The following is a 17,971-nucleotide window of genomic DNA, read 5'->3' as shown; positions in this document are numbered from 1 at the left end:
TTAAACTAATAACAAAACAGTAGCTGATTCAGAAGCGCCAGATTGTCATAGCAAAGTCAGAATTACCTCCTCTCCTAGGTTCATGAAACGGTCATCCATAAAATGCATTGCTGTTCTGTTGTAAGTAATCTTAAAGATTCCTAAATGCATCTACTTTCGGAAGGCCAAATAAAGTGCTTTTGCTTTCGCCTAGAAACACACAGCGTCTCCCTGACATGACTGCTTCAACACTAACTGCGGTTACTGAAACCACGCCTTCTTTCTTTGCGTGCACATTTGGGCCAAATTATGCAAATATTTCCACATAGTGAGGTAGATATGTGGGGGCGTGTTAGAACGAGCCGTTTTAGGGGGGGCGTTTGATAAAGAATATCTCTTTGGTTTTGAGACTTTAGTCTTTGCAACTTCGGGGATCTTATCTATGCACAATCAGCTTGTAACACTCCAAAGAGAAAGGAAAACTTGAAATGGCATCATATGACCCCTTTAAGTAGAAATTAAACGATGACGCTGTGATTTTACCTGGGAGATGTGTGTCTGTCAGTAGTTGCAACATGTAGAAATGGGTTGCAAAATCTATTAAAAAATACACTACTGTTCAGAAGTTTAGGGTGTTGTTTTTTTAAAGAGTGTATATTTTTATTCAGTAAAGATGCATGAAATTGATCAAAAGTGACTGTGAAGTTATAATGTTTAAAAAAAATTGTATTTTAAATAAATGCTTCCCTTTGAATTTTCTATCTATCAAACAATCCTATTTATTAAAGTAAAATGTTTTATTGTTTCCACAAGAAAAAAGAAAAAAAATCAGCACACCCGTTTTAACATTGATAATACTATGAAATGTTTCTTAAGCACCAAATCAGCATATAAGAATGATTTCTGAATGATCGTGTGACACTGAAGACTGGAGTAATGGCTACTGAAAATTCAGGTTTTCCATCAGGGGAATAGATTGCTTTTTAAAATATATTAAAATAAAAAAGTTCTTTTAAATTGCAATTATTTTACAATATCACGGTCTTGCTGTATTTTATATAAATGCAGCCTTGGTGAGCATAAGAGACTTCTTTCAAAAACATTTAAAAAATCTTACCGAACCCAAACTTTTGAATGGTGTTATGTTGTTACTATTTATTGCTAGTTTTTCTCAAAAAAAAATAACCCTCAACTATTTACTCTATTTTACTGTACTATTTACTCAACCATAGTGTAACGGGGCGACTGAGACGAGAGACGTGCGGATCCATCTGCAAAGTTTTATTCTTAAACATATTCAAAACAGGCAAGGGTCGGACAATGGCAAACAGGTATTTAGAGGGCAAGACAGAAGAGTGATCCAATAAACAGGTGTAGGTCGATCAATGGCGAACATAATCCAAAGGATGAGGCAGGCAAGTAATCCACAGACGGATATATTAATCCAGGCGAGGTGCGAACAGAATCCAAACAACAAGACGAGAAATCCAAGACAGGCAGGTTATCAGCCAGGAACAGACAATCAGGCAAAACTAGACGTTACAAAACAGGACTAGGAACTAAACTAAACTCAGACAGGATACTGGCTCTGTAAAGTGCTACCACTAGGAGAGTGATAAACGCAGACAATATTTGGCTATTAGAGAAAGATTTGAGTGGTTGTTATATAGTGTGTGTGATTGGCTATAGGCGAGTCCAATCAGTACAATGGAGCATGGGAAATGTAGTCCAGGGTGACGTGCAACAGTTTGTGTGGTGTGAGAGTCAATGTAATCAGAAGGTGACCTCTGGTGATGAGCAGACTGAAGACCACGGACCAGATTCGTGACACATAGGTTGTTCCTATGTGAATAATTTTTCCCCCTATGGAATGCCCAAATAGAAAAATGGACCATCATTTTGGGGTTAAATGTTTCCTTTAGCCTATTTAGGTGCTTTCTTAAATATTTGTTTTGTCAATTGCATATATTAACTCATGTTTCTTCTATTTTTTTAAAACAGCAAATGGTGATGAGCCTCCGTGTCTCAGAGCTTCAGGTTCTTCTGGGGTATGCAGGCCGCAACAAACATGGAAGGAAGCATGAACTCTTGACCAAAGCGCTACATTTGTTGAAAGCCAGCTGCAGCCCTGCTGTGCAGATGAAGATCAAGGAGCTCTATCGCCGCCGCTTCCCCACAAAGATGGTGTCCCCATCAGACCTCTCCCTCCCTGGCCTACACTCCACCACTGGAGGTGCTCCCGCTGGCATGCCCACCAGCCTGACACAGCTGGGATTCGATGGGCATGGCTCACCATCTCTACTCCCTGTCGCACTACTCGGGCCAAAGCACGAGCTGGGCCTGCCCCATCTGCCCTCCGCCCTTCACCCAGTCCATCCAGACGTCAAGCTCCAAAGGCTGCCATTCTATGATGTACTCGATGAGCTTATCAAACCCACCAGTTTAGGTGAGTAACAGGAATTATCTCTAACAGTTGACTAGTTGATTATTAAAGGGGTCATATGATGTGATTTCAAGTTTTCCTTTCTCTTTGGAGTGTTACAAGCTGATTGTGCATAGATAAGATCCCTGAAGTTGCAAAGACTAAAGTCTCAAAACCAAAGAGATATTCTTTATCAAAGTTAAGACTCTGCCACGCCCCCTAAAACGGCTCGTTCTAACACGCCCCACATGTCTACCTCACTATGTGGAAATATTTGCATAAGCCGCCCAAATGTTCACGCAAAGAAAGAAGGCGTGGTTTTAGTAACCGCAGTTAGTGTTGAAGCAGCCATGTCAGGGAGACGCTGTGTGTTTCTAGGCGAAAGCAAAAGCACTTTATTTGGCCTTCCGAAAGTAGATGCAGTGTTTCCCCTGCCATTATTTTAGGGGGGGCGGCCCGCCACAACAGAAGTCATTTAAAGTTACATTTCAGCACTTTATTTGGCCTTCCGAAAGTAGATGCAGTGTTTCCCCTGCCATTATTTTAGGGGGGGCGGCCCGCCACAACAGAAGTCATCGTGACGCTTCCGGTGATATTAACCTCTGCCGTCTCACTAATGAGGACATAAATACATGAATAACATCTCCAGAACTGTCTCGCGATTATGGTAAGGGGTGTTACATTTCCGACGAGTGCTTGTGGTGTTCGGCCAATCACAATGCACTTGGTCAGCTGGCCAATCAGAGCAGACTGCGCTTGTCGGAAGGAGGGACTTTGTAGAAAACGAAGCGTTTGAGAGAGGCGGGGCATAGAGGACCTACAATAATGTAAAGTATTTGAAAAATAATGTGTTTTTTGAACATTAAAGCATGTCAACATATTCTGTTACACCAAATACACAAAATAATGATCTTTAAAAAAGCATCATATGACCCCTTTAAGGTTGAATAGTGCTTTTACAGTAATGGTTTTAGAAATGCAGCTTGTCAGAGAGTTTATAGCATGGTAAAGCCATTTCCAAGCAGTTTGTCTCTAAAGTCATCTCCTTTAAAGCATCATTCTTCGTCCTGGATGAACATAAGCAGTTTTGTGCCACTCTGTATTGCAGTCTTTCTCATGAGTTGCAATAAAAGTTACCAGGAGTTTTCAAACTTTCTGATGCCAAAGAGTAGGGCTGTAAAATTGATGAATCGCAAATTTGTTTCCAAAATAGCAGTTTGTATTCACATAATATATGTGTGTATATTTAATATAGATTTTAATCGATTTTACAGCCCTAACAAAGAGGACCCCCAAAGATGGTGAAACCCTAAAATGTAAAGTTATCTCCATATTTTTGTGTGTAATAGTGTGAGAGAAATAATTATGGTTACACTTTATTTTAAGGAGAAGTTATTACAGTGTAATTACACAAATAGATATTGAGTAATACTAATTAACTACATGTATATAGTATATGGTTAAAGGGGTCATATGATGTTGCTAAAAAGAACATTATTTGGTGTAATGAAATGTGTTTGCGGTTTAAGGTTCAAAAAACTCATTTTCCACATCCTGTGCATTATTGTTTCTCCTCTATGCCCTGCCTTACTGAAACGCGTCAATTTTTACAAAGCTCATCGGTCTGAAAAGCGAGGTGTGCTCTGATTGGTCAGTTATCCAGTGCGTTGTGATTGGCCGAATACCTCAAGCGTGTGACAGAAATGTTACACCCCTTACCATACTGTGATGCCACGTCCAGAAGCGACAAGACAAAAACAATAAAACCCATTATAAACGATGCATTTTTTGCATCCAGTGGGGACATTATTACGGATTATAATGATTTATACTGTCTTTTTTGTTGTTACATCGCGCCGCGTAAGCATAAAACCATGCCTGCATTTGTGATCAGAGAAATGACAAACAACAAGCGCTACTCTACACTGCTCAAAACATGCGTTTGAATCATCAGTGGCAAATTCTTTAAATGTGAAAAAGTTCTAGTTGTGTTCTCTTTTGGAAGGCCAAACAAAGTATTTTCGCTTTCGCAACGAAACACACAGCGTCTTCACAACATGGCGGTGGCAGCAACAATAAAGTTACGCCTTCTTTCTTTGCGTGAACATTTGGGCGGCGTTATGCAAAGCTTCCCACATCGTGACGTAGACATGTGGGGGCGTGTTTAAACGAGGCGTTTTAGGAGGGCGTGGACGAGTCTTAACTTTTATAAAGAATATCTATTTGGGTTTGAGACTTTAGTTTTTGCAACTTTAGGGATCTTATCTATTCACGAACAGCTTGTAACACTCCAAAGAGAAAGGCAAACTTGAAATCACATCATATGACCCCTTTAAGGTTAGGCTTAGGGTTTTTGGTCTTCTTAGTTACTTGTAATTATGCATAATTTACTGTTATTTCTATAGTAATTACTTGTAATGTGTAGCTACGTCACCTTAAATAATGTGTTATTTAAGTTATTAAATCAACAACCACATTGATTTGTTTAAATAATTCACTTTTATATTTGTCATATATTTGTATTCATGGCAAAATATTAAAATATTTTCTGGAAAATATTTATTTTTATATGGTATTTATGAGGGATGTAATGATTCACTCAACTCACGATTTGATTCAATTCACGATTTTGATTTCACGATTCGATTTTCTCACAATTTTTTTTTTACAAAATGACATTGAAGACAGTAAATGAAAAGGTGTCATTTTATTACAGGGTGTCTGTGGGGTCTTAAAAAGTATTAAAATTTGATAAATCAATTTGGAGAAAATTAAGGCCCTTAAAAAGTATTAAAAAGTCTTAAATGCCATTTTTCAAGGTATTAAATTGTGTATCATCTTTTCATTATGTATTTGTCCGAATAGTGGGGTTCTGTGTAGTACTGTTATTTCTATAGTAATTACTTGTAATGTGTAGCTACGTCACCTTAAATAATGTGTTATTTAAGTTATTAAATCAACAACCACATTGATTTGTTTAAATAATTCACTTTTATATTTGTCATATATTTGTATTCATGGCAAAATATTAAAATATTTTCTGGAAAATATTTATTTTTATATGGTATTTATGAGGGATGTAATGATTCACTCAACTCACGATTTGATTCGATTCACGATTTTGATTTCACGATTCGATTTTCTCACAATTTTTTTTTTTTACAAAATGACATTGAAGACAGTGAATGAAAAGGTGTCATTTTATTACAGGGTGTCTGTGGGGTCTTAAAAAGTATTAAAATTTGATAAATCAATTTGGAGAAAATTAAGGCCCTTAAAAAGTATTAAAGTCTTAAATGCCATTTTTCAAGGTATTAAATTGTGTATCATCTTTTCATTGTGTATTTGTCCGAATAGTGGGGTTCTGTGTAGTTTATTTATAGACATCATCTGTTACGGCGCTCACTGACTGACTGCACCGCTGCATGATACCGCAGGGCTTGTTACTTGATCCCGCTCTCGCTGAATTTCTGACCATTACCATCTGCCCCCGCGATTTTTGTGGCTGCTCCCGCAAACATTCTAATATTGTATATAATTTTCCGTGCATCAGGGAGCCGCTATCAATATGTGGGGTATTTAAATCGCTTTTGAATGAGCGCTTGCAGTCGCAGTTCACTTTCAATTTCGCGATCGCATGTGCGCTCTGTAAAGGGAGCACATCTTACGATATAAGATATTTGTCAATGAGCTCAGGATCTGAGGAGCAAATCCTCCAACATCTTGTCAGTCATCTCTCCTTACTCTTGACCCGTGATCAGTCAAATCTGACTCCTGCAGCTTTTGTTGGTTGCAAGGTTGTTTTTTTCCACGGAATTGGGCTGCTTTTAAACTCTTGCCATGGGTTGATTTTTCCCCATGGGTTAAAGGTTTGAAATATCGCATGGATTACATTTGACCGAAATGCTTTTACTCAAACATTTTGCATTCTACCTGTAATAAAACTGTACTAAATGTTTTGTGAAGGAGGGCCATTAGGAAGCCTTTGAGCTGTGTTTATGGTCAATGTGCATAATAGTTAGGGGTGCTACGGTTCTCGGTAAAAAATCGAACCATACCGTTCTCCACACACGGTTCGGCATACACTAGGACCGCGGTTCAACTTAAATCTGACAATGCATCTGTAATATGGTTTGTTAGAGTTCGGCTAATGCATGTTTCTGTTGATAGATACAAATTCTGGCTTCCCAATACATTACAACAAAAGCGATGAGAGAGAGAGAAAAAAACAATACGTGGACAAACCAGTCACTCTTTAATCAATGCGAGTGCTTTATGCTGGAATACATTTCCCAGGCTCCATTGTACTGTTTGGACTCGCCTGCAGCCAATCACACACACACACTATATAACAACCACTCAAATCTTTCTCTGGATAGCACAGGTGAGACCTGAACAGCACACGTTGCTGTCTGTGTTTAAACTAAACCCATTTAAGCCTTGCCAGTTTAAATATTAAAGATCCAGATGACGTGAACTTACGCGCGCAGTGAGAAGATCTGTGTGGTCGCTCATCCGAAGCGCGTGAACCCGCGTAGTTTTTTCCCTAAACATAGCACATACCGAACCGTGCCGAAACCGTGATACAAACCGAACCGTGAGTAAGTTGAACCGTTGCACCCCTAATAACAGTGACTGTAAAATATGTGTTTTAGGGATGGAAATTACTAATTTTGACATTTGGGACATGGTCGTTATGCTTTTTTGTACATCCTTTGAGAAATGTAGGCCTCTCATGAAGACTTTACCTCCCCTACCTATACAAACATAAAGGTGCTCTTCAAGTGATTTATGGCTTATCAGATTGGACAAGGGCCATCTGTGCTATATTTAGTCATCCAGCTCACGCTAAGAATTAAAGTCCAATATCAATGGAAAGGATGTGTCATTAAGCACAGGGGGCTGTGTTAATGCATTTTGGCTTTGATGGTTTTCTCTTCAGCAGGTTTAAGTGTTATGTTCTTTTTCTGGTTTTGGTCTGTGAGATGTTCAGATAACTAGCCTTAGTGTTCTCACTTCAGGACATTTACAAACTCGATTCCAAAAAAGTTGGGACACTGTACAAATTGTGAATAAAAACAGAATGCAATGATGTGGAAGTTTCAAATTTCAATATTTTATTCCGAATACAACATAGATGACGTATCAAAATGTTTAAAATGAGAAAATGTATAATTTTAAGGGAAAAATAAGTTGATTTTAAATTTCATGGCATCAACACATCTCAAAAAAGTTGGGACAAGGCCATGTTTACCACTGTGTGGCATCCCCTCTTCTTTTTATAACAGTCTGCAAACGTCTGGGGACTGAGGAGACAAGTTGCTCAAGTTTAAGAATAGGAATGTTGTCCCATTCTTGTCTAATACAGGCTTCTAGTTGCTCAACTGTCTTAGGTCTTCTTTGTCGCATCTTCCTCTTTATGATGCGCCAAATGTTTTCTATGGGTGAAAGATCTGGACTGCAGGCTGGCCATTTCAGTACCCAGATCCTTCTTCTACGCAGCCATGATGTTGTAATTGGTGCAGTATGTGGTCTGGCATTGTCATGCTGGAAAATGCAAGGTCTTCCCTGAAAGAGACGACGTCTGGATGGGAGCATATGTTGTTCTAGAACTTGGATATACCTTTCAGCATTGATGGTGCCTTTCCAGATGTGTAAGCTGCCCATGCCACATGCACTCATGCAACCCCATACCATCAGAGATGCAGGCTTCTGAACTGAGCGCTGATAACAACTTAGGTTGCTTGTCCTCTTTAGTCCGGATGACATGGCGTCCCAGTTTTCCAAAAAGAACTTCAAATTTTGATTCGTCTGACCACAGAACAGTTTTCCACTTTGCCACAGTCCATTTTAAATGAGCCTTGGCCCAGAGAAAATGCCTGCGCTTCTGGATCATGTTTAGATATGGCTTGTTTTTTGACCTATAGAGTTTTAGCTGGCAACGGCGAATGGCACGGTGGATTGTGTTTACCGACAATGTTTTCTTGAAGTATTCCTGAGCCCATGTTGTGATTTCCATTACAGTAGCATTCCTGTATGTGATGCAGTGCCGTCTAAGGGCCCGAAGATCACGGGCATCCAGTATGGTTTTCCGGCCTTGACCCTTACGCACAGAGATTGTTCCAGATTCTCTGAATCTTTGGATGATATTATGCACTGTAGATGATGATAACTTCAAACTCTTTGCAATTTTTCTCTGAGAAACTCCTTTCTGATATTGCTCCACTATTTTTTGCTGCAGCATTGGGGGAATTGGTGATCCTCTGCCCATCTTGACTTCTGAGAGACACTGCTACTCTGAGAGGCTCTTTTTATACCCAATCATGTTGCCAGTTGACCTAATAAGTTGCAAATTGGTCTTCCAGCTGTTCCTTATATGTACATTTAACTTTTCCGGCCTCTTATTGCTACCTGTCCCAACTTTTTTGGAATGTGTAGCTCTCATGAAATCCAAAATGAGCCAATATTTGGCATGACATTTCAAAATGTCTCACTTTCAACATTTGATATGTTATCTATATTCTATTGTGAATAAAATATAAGTTTATGAGATTTGTAAATTATTCCATTCCTTTTTACTCACAATTTGTACAGTGTCCCAACTTTTTTGGAATTGGGTTTGTATGATTATGTGGATTTTTCAAGTGCAACCCTGTCATTTTATTCTTTAAAAGAAAATGAATGCCAAAGTAAGGACTCAGAATAAATATAAATCAAAAATGAGTTGAAATGGGTGCAGTTTGAATCAAATCTAGGTTCTTAACTAATGCTTAGCTCATTTTGGAGTGTGGAAGCAGGTTACCTTATTTCAAGTTTCATTTTCTTACAAGCACTCTTATAGAGTTCAATTTGAGCGCAGATTGCTATATAAGAAGTGCTTTTTGCTATGCAAGGCAAAGAACCCTGTAACATCAAATTGCTTTTCAAGCAACTTTCAGGAAACACAATGGTCCTTCTCCCATATTGAGTTGAAGCCTTTTGGATTGAACATTCTTTCTAGGTCAATGTGATGAAAATGATTGGAGAATTTTGAGTTGTTTGAGCTGAGAGGGCAACCAGTGTTGATGGATCTTTTGCACACCAGAGAATTGGCTCACCTCCTCTCTTTCCTCTTGAGTACAGATTAATCATCTGCCAGCTTCTCACTGTTAAACTCACTCCACTTCAAGTGGAATAGATTTTCCTCTTCACATGACTAAGTGGTCAGTGTGCAGAAAACGCACCTCTCATTTCAGTCTCTTTCATTGAGTTCAGCCACCTATGTGTGCGATGTAGAGCACCTGTAGTGGTGCAGATAGAGCTTCCTCTTATCTCTCACTCTCTCTTGCTCCTGAAACCCTGGCTTCATTTAAGGAGATTGGGTTATGTAACCCTAGGTTATTTTTAGCTATGTTGTAGTGTTTGGCTTTGAACTAAACTGCACAAGCATTTAAAGTAGTTCCACAGAAGAGGACCAGCAACCTTGTGTCTGTAACTGAGATGCTGCTTCGCTATCAGTTTAAGATAATTAACTTTACTTACTGTTGGATGCTTGCTTGGTCAAGGATGCCATCACGAAATATTGAAATATGTTATAGAACCAAAAGTATGTGGACCAGCAGAAACCATTTACATTACAAGGAAGCTGGTCCTCCCAAACATTTTTCCTCTTCAGTACACCAGACTTAATAAAGCATTTCTTTAGGACTGTATGGAATAGAAAAGCTCTCTACAAACTTTTTCTACAAAGTTGGAAGCATACAGTTTGAAAAGTACTATTTGTATGCAGTATGAAAGTATTATTTTCAAAAATTAGTGCTAAATTAATAAAATTGAATAGTTGGTAAGCACCCCGATCTGTGTCTGTGTGTGTGTGTGTGTGTGTGTGTGTGTGTGTGTGTGTGTGTGTGTGTGTGTGTGTGTGTGTGTGTGTGTGTGTGTGTATATGTTTGTTTTTTTTGTTAGCAGAGAGTCACATTTGAATTCCTTATTATTTTTATCAATTTAATTTGATTGTAGTAATTGTAGAAATTTCGTTTTATTCATGGTTGTATTTAAAATCTTTTGATTTTATTTTGTAGCTATTTTATTTTATTTATTTATTTTATGTCTTAACGACTGATGTACTTTCGGAATGAAAACGACTCACGAGCTTGGCTGACCTTCCTTCAGTGTGTGTGTGTGTGTGTGTGTGTGTGTGTGGGTGTGTGTGTGTGTGTGTGTGTGTGTGTGTGTGTGTGTGTGTGTGTTTGTGTGTGTATGTATATGTTTGTTTTTTTTGTTAGCAGAGAGTCACATTTGAATTTCTTATTATTTTTATCAATTTAATTTGATTGTAGTAATTGTATAAATTTTGTTTTATTCATGGTTGTATTTAAAATCTTTTGATTTTATTTTGTAGCTATTTTATTTTATTTATTTATTTTATGTCTTAACGACTGATGTACTTTCGGAATGAAAACGACTCACGAGCTTGGCTGACCTTCCTTCACAGAGTTCTTCAAGTCTCATCTCTGTCACTTCATCAATAGAGTGATGTTATGAGTTCTCCATCTTTTAGAATTGTCTCCTCTCTTTTTGTTTTACAGCCTCAGACAGCAGTCAGAGGTTTCAGGAAACATGTTTCGCGTTTGCACTAACGCCTCAGCAAGTTCAGCAGATCAGCAATTCAATGTAAGTGTGGGGGATATTAAATTACAAAGTTAGACAAGGTAACATGGTCCGTGTGCTTGAAATAACCTAACTAAGTTTGAGCTTGTAATACATTTCAGCCAGAACTGCAAAACTGCTGAATTTAAAACAGCTGTTAAGTAGTTTATCTTGTCTTGTAAGATTTCTTCCTCTTGTTCTTATATAGCAGACAATAGTGCTTATCACACGTGCCCAAGCGAGCGGTCCTGTAGAATGTTTGGTATGCTTTTCTCTCCTACGCTCTGTCACACATTCCTTTACTCCCACCCTCTTGTCTCAAAAGGGACATCTCTGGGACCAAATGTGACTTCACCGTGCAAGTACAGCTAAGGTATGATAAGACAACAGTTTTCAACAAAAGATCTCCAAAGCTCAGCTGGAACATTTTGAGACAAAAAAACATAATTTAAGTTAAATAATTAAAGAGTATCAGTTTACTTGCTACCATTGTTAAAGGGATAGTTCAGCCAAAAAGAATGACAGACAAATGAAACAATGGTTAACACATGTATACTCAAATGTGTGGTGTAAGGAAAATATTTCATTATTTTTTTATACTCAGTTGAACCATTTTAGAGTCATTAAATTACATTAAAAAAAATTAAAAATGGTACAAAACCGACACGGATGAATACAAAGAATTTGGCACTTTCTTGTTTGATTTCCAAAAGATTTCTTGTTTTCAGCATCTTACAGCCTTTTCATCAACATTTTTTACTCCTATGACAAATTTTTATTTCAGATAGAAACGTTTATCTGTAGTTCATCGTTTCATTGCTGGACTGGCTGTTTATCTCAATGCCTTTTTGTGGTTGTCCTCAGGGATATCTTCCTCCAACCAAAAATGGAGTGGAGCCAAAGCGGCCGAGCAGACCCATGAACATTACCTCCCTGGTTAGGTTGTCTACAACAGTTCCCAACACCATTGTTGTGTCATGGACGTCGGAAATCGGAAGGGTAATGAATGTTAATCTGTTTGAAATCTGTTTCTGAAAACCACCATCAGAATGTGTTTTAAATACTTTGTTGTCCATACAGAGTTACTCCATGGCAGTGTACCTGGTCCGTCAGCAGTCCTCCTCAGTTTTGCTACAGAGACTACGGTCAAAAGGCATTAGAAACCCAGACCACTCAAGAGCACTCAGTATGTTAACTCTGGACTTACAACAGTTGAAATGAACCTTAATATAGCTGAATGTTAACCAGACAACAAGTGCGAATTTCTTCCACTTCAAGTATTTTGCAACATTTTCTTTGGATATTCAGGCATTCACCTACCAATGCTCCAATTCAACACCTGCAACTATTGTTTTAAAGGGGTCATATGATGCGACTTCTCTTTGGAGTGTTACAAGCTCTTGGTGCATAAAGAAGATCTGTAAAGTTGCAAAGACTAAAGTCTCAAATCCAAAGAGATATTCTTAATAAAAGTTCAGAGTCAGCCACACCTACCTAAAACGGCTCGTTCTAACACGCCCCCACATACCTACGTCTTTATCTGGGAAGATTTGCATAACGCCGCCCAAATGTTCACGCAAAGAAAGAAGGCGTAACTTTTATTCTCGCTGTAGTATTGTTGCCGCCGCCGCCATGTCGTGAAGGTGCTGTGTGCGTCATTGTGAAAGCGAAACTACTTTGTTTGGCCTTCCAAAAGAGGACGATATCGCTTCGTCATGCCTGGAGCTGATCCGTGCTGGTCGTTGAGGAAATACTTCGACTTCGTGCTGTGGATCGCCGGATCGGCTTTCACCATGGACGAAGCGGAGTCCAGCCCGGGGTAGTCAAAAGTGGTTGCCGCGGGCATCACAATATGGTAAGGAACGTAACATTTCCGTCACACGCTTGAGGAATTCGGCCAATCACAACGCACTGAATAGCTGGCCAATCAGAGCACACCTTGCTTTTTCAGACCGATGAGCTTTGTAAAAATTGACGCGTTTCAGAAAGGCGGGGCATAGAGGAGAAACAATAATGTACAGTATGTGGAAAATGTGTTTTTTGAACCTTAAACCACATAAACACATTTCATTACACCAAATACACCAAATAATGTTATTTTTAGCAGCATCATATGACCCCTTTAATTAAGTGATTATCAAAATAACGCTTTTTTCCAATAACCTGCAAAGTTACAAGTCTTACTTGAGCTACCTGTTAGCTGTGTGTGAATATGATGGGAGATATTCAATGTTGTAAATCAAGTGATCTGATTGATTTTGTGTTCTGTGCTCACTCTTCAGTCAAAGAAAAGCTTACTGCCGACCCTGACAGTGAGATTGCCACTACCAGCCTGCGAGTCTCCTTGCTCTGTCCGGTATGTAATGGACCATCAACCCTGAAGAAAGATTTTATTCTCTTCAAGGGGTTCTGTTAAACCTTGTAACGTTCCTTTGAACACAATTGCATTAATCATTTTGTCAGAATAATGAAACTGCTTCTTTTCACTGAGACCACCGAGCTCTGCTTATGACTCTCTGATTTCCCATATTGTGTTCTTTGTCAGTTTAATATTTTTGAACAATGGAGAATAAGCCACAAGCTAGCAGTTTAGAGATAAGAAACTTCTCTATAATCATCATTCAGTTATAAAGTTTGAAAGCAATATGTGGCATTATAATGTATGCTGACATAATGTGTGTCTATCTGTGTGTAAATGAACAGTTGGGAAAGATGCGGTTGATGATTCCCTGCCGAGCGCTCACCTGCTCACACCTGCAGTGCTTTGATGCTACGCTCTACATCCAAATGAATGAGAAGAAACCCACCTGGGTGTGTCCGGTCTGCGACAAGAAAGCCCCATTTGAGCACCTTATTATTGACGGGTCAGTGCTACTCTCACCTTTTACACCTGTGATTGTGGGCCAGTCCAAAATATCAGCTAACCACGAACACGCTGAATTCGGCGTGTTTGGATGCCGATGTAGATTCACAAAGCCATGAACATCAATAGCAATGCAACATCCACCACTGTTGATTGTGTGTTTAGGCTTGTTCGGGCTGCATCAGCGCTGTGCGGTCCGGTCGGTGTGCCGCGGGAGTGATTGGAAAGCAGATGACTCTCTTTATGCTTTTGGATTGCTTTCGCGGTGCTTTGGTGTCGTGCGCCGATCAGTCTGCATTGCGCCAATGCATCTCGAACAAGCCTGTTGTGTTTGGCACTGCCATGCTAGTGTTACTGAGAAAGATGAGACTTATTCAGTGACGTAAAACCTGGCTCTGTGGTGGCTCTCTAGCCCGTGAAATGGCAAACCGGTTCTTAGGAGGCTCGCCAGTTGAACCAACTCCAAACCGGCAATAGCACTGGCTTTGAACTAGCACCCAGTTCATGCTGGTGGAAAAGGGATATTATTGATGCCAAACTTTTGAACAGCAATGTACATCATTGTCTAATGTGTAATATGAGCATTTATGCACTACCGTTCAAATAATTTGGGGTCGATAGGATTTTTTAAATGTTTTTGAAAGAATTCATATGCTCACCAAGGCTGCATTTAATTGACTAAAAATATAGTGAAATGTGAAATATTATTACAATTTAAAATAACTTTTTTTTCTTTGAATATATTTTAAAATGTAATTTATTCCTCTGATGGCAAAGCTGAATTTTCAGCAGCCATTACTCCAGTCTTCAGTGTCACATGGTCCTTCAGAAATCATTCTGATTTGGTGCTTGAGAAACATTTCTTATCATTGTTAAAAATTGTTGTGCTGCTTAATATTTTTCTAAAAACCATGATAAATTTTTTTTCAGGATTCTTCAGTAGAAAGTTCAAAAGAAAAACATTTATCTTATATAAGATTATACAATCTTTTGTAACATTATAAATGTCTTTACTTTCACTTTTGATCAGTTGAATGCATCTTAGATGAATAAAAGTATTATTTTCTATTAAAAAACTTTGAACAGTAGCTTATGCTGTCAAAACTGGGAAAAGTCTTGAGAAAGTGTTTTTTAAGGGCACGTTTGTCTGTGTACAGGTTGTTCATGGAGATCCTGAGCAGCTGTGTGGACTGTGATGAGATCCAGTTTAAAGAAGATGGCAGTTGGGCTCCTATGAGATACAAGAAGGTGGTACAGGAAGTGTCAGCCTCATCAAATGGCATTGAAGGTATTGTATGTTTGTTATGAAGACTATAGACAGTTGTCTCAAGTCTATATATATAAAAAAGTGTAGACATTTGCAATGCATACTACATTCTTTTTGATTCAGGGAGGTCTGTTTTGTCAGTTTTGTCAGACCACAGAAACAGTTCGTCCCATGGCAGTAGCAGTAAGAAATGGGAGGTGATTGACCTGACGCTGGACAGCTCCTCTGATGATGATTATGATGATAACGATGAGCCTCCTCTTAAAAGAGCCTGTCCATCTCTATCACCAACCTCCCCGCCTGTCAACAAAGGGTGAGAATTTATATTTATTTTGAACAATGTTTATTGTTTTAACATTTAAAACCCAACATTTTTGTGAAATGTTTTAAAACCTTTTTTGAAAAGTGTATTTGTGAGTGATTATAAATGCCACATTGATTCATATTTTGTCATGTAATGCAAAGATATTCACATTTTTAAATGTGATTTTTAATGTTTTGATAATTATTGGAGCCAATATTTGTGTTTCTTAAAATATTATTTTAATATCTCACTAGTTTTTTTTTTTTATATATATATATAATTTTGTTATATTTTGCTGCAGAGTGTTAAATCTGCATCATCAGGCTTCTCCATTGGCACGGGCTCCCAGCATGCCAGCAATGGAGACAAACTATATCCCTCCCCCTCCTCTCATTCAAGACTACCATCACTATTACCACACACCCAATGACCTCTCAGGTACCGTCATCATTCCACTAAAATATAATTTCCTCATATTTAATAAAGAATGCTCCTACTAGCTCATGCTCACTTGCCTTGGTTGTCACTACCATTCAAAAGTTTGGGGTCTGTAACATTTTGAAAGAATTAAAAATTTATTTTATGCTTCCAAGGCTGTTTTTTTAATAAATCACAAATACAGTAAAACAGTATTGTTGTGAAAAAAGTTACTATTTTAATATATTTTAAGATGGAATATATTTCTGTGATGACAAAAATGTGCTCAAGAAACATTTTTTTATTATTATCAATGTTGAAAACAGTCATGCTGCTTAATATTTTTGTGAAACCCATAATACATCATTTTTTTCAGGATTCTTTGAATAGGAAGTTCAGAAGAACAGCATGTATTTGAAATAGAAATCTTTTGTAATATTACAAAAGGCTTTACATCCACTTTTGATCAATGTAGTTTAGATGAGTTTCCTTTGCATAATTTAACACATAATTTGGTAATGTAATCTTTATATATTAAATCTGGGATTTCTTTTTATTTAATCCAATAAGTAAAAATGTAGGATTTTAAAAATATAAAAATTTAACAAATTTATGCCAAACAACTTTTTTTCTTGTTCGACAGATCTGAATTTCTTCTCATTTTTACAAGGGGACAATCACCAGGTAGGTTCACGCAGCACATCACTGCTAGAGGGCAGCATTGTGCTCGAACAAACGCCTATGTTTAACCACATCTGGTGCCGAATTAAATGGATTGGATACACTAGGGCCCAGATCTGACTGAGAGAGAATTAACATATACCCCCGGTTTCACAGACAAGGCTTAAGCCTAGTCCTAGACTAAAATGTAAGTCTTAGCTGTTTCAACTGAAAGAAACTTGCACTGATTGATCTTAAAATATTTTTGTTTTGTCTCAAGATGCACTCCAGTAATGTTTTTTTCTAAGCATGTTTATAAAAATTACCTAATGGAACTATGTCCTAATTGAACTATGGCCTAAACCTGGCTTAATCTAAGCCCTGTCTGTGAAACTGGGCCATGCATTTTTTTTCTTAAACATCAGCATAGCCTTAAGTTGTTGATCTTTATCCTCTCCACAGCATTATAACATGGTCATGGCCGCTGCAGCTGCCGCCTCAGCTTCTGCGTCAGAAGACCACGAGCTGCTGTTGAACCGCTTCATGCCCTATGGTTCCTCTCAGCTCTTCCTGGAGCAGTCGGGGACGCCGGCGAGCAGCTCGCTAGTGCCAGCCAACGGCAGCGGAGGCAGCAGCAGCGGAAGCAGCAGCAGTCTGGTGTCCTCCAGCAGTCTGAGAGACAGCCACCCACACAGTAACGTGTCCCACTCGCGCTCAGATGACACCACCACATCCGTAATATACGGCTCTATCCCTGATGTAATTTCACTGGACTGACCACACCGGGGCGCCCTGCAAACAGACAAGCCTTTATCACAAACAACAGGAGGGCGCAGAAGGAGCTTTGTGCACTTGTGATAGGATTTAGATGTGAATTGGATGGAAGGTGGGGAGAAAAAAAAAGAGAACAAAGACTTTTGTAAAGAGAAGAATAAAATTGCTGTGTACAGAGAAGAAAAATCTATTTTCAGTTTTACTTTTGTATATAAACAATAGGACGCTGCCTACCCCAGTGAGTGACTTCAGTTGGTATTTTCTCCATGGATACTGAAGATGTTTTTCACTGCTCTGTGTGTTGTTCCTTGATTTATCTTATTCTGTACCTTTTATACTTTTTGCTATTTTATTTCACTTCAAATAATAATTTCAGTCAAAGTAATAGAATGGCAGTCATCTTTATCATCAGCCATTGTTTGATCAGCGAGGGAAAATCACGTTATTTAATGCTATTATCCTGTGCAGGTAATTTATTGCTTTTAAGTTATGTAGGATGTATGCTGTACAGAAGCATTCCCTTATGCCAATACAGAATCTAGCCACGACATGCTTGAAAAGTCGACAGAGGTCACATCTTATTCCAGTTGCGCATTCTTTCTCTTCCATCACCACATTAAGTATGTAAAAAGCGGAGTTTGGTTTCAGTGGCCAGTT

General features: G+C 38.5%; 1 protein-coding gene across 1 annotated transcript; it reads left to right on the top strand.

Moving 5' to 3' along the window:
- Window positions 1-1,852: 1,852 nt before the first annotated feature.
- On the top strand, window positions 1,853-17,895 carry LOC107583867 (E3 SUMO-protein ligase PIAS1-like). The gene is made up of 13 exons (XM_016270219.1): window positions 1,853-1,883; window positions 1,981-2,425; window positions 10,969-11,053; window positions 11,355-11,418; window positions 11,894-12,028; window positions 12,110-12,215; window positions 13,312-13,385; window positions 13,733-13,893; window positions 15,050-15,180; window positions 15,301-15,472; window positions 15,765-15,901; window positions 16,524-16,564; window positions 17,003-17,895. Exons 1-13 carry the CDS (start codon window positions 1,866-1,868, stop codon window positions 17,315-17,317), a joined length of 1,884 nt encoding a protein of 627 aa, XP_016125705.1. The 5' UTR covers window positions 1,853-1,865; the 3' UTR covers window positions 17,318-17,895.
- The last annotated feature ends 76 nt before the right edge of the window (window positions 17,896-17,971 follow it).

The sequence above is a fragment of the Sinocyclocheilus grahami genome, unplaced genomic scaffold (genome assembly GCF_001515645.1).
Source record: "Sinocyclocheilus grahami isolate Dianchi unplaced genomic scaffold, SAMN03320097.WGS_v1.1 scaffold55.1, whole genome shotgun sequence".
Lineage (NCBI taxonomy): Eukaryota > Metazoa > Chordata > Actinopteri > Cypriniformes > Cyprinidae > Sinocyclocheilus > Sinocyclocheilus grahami.
This window is presented reverse-complemented; position numbering and strand designations above follow the sequence as displayed.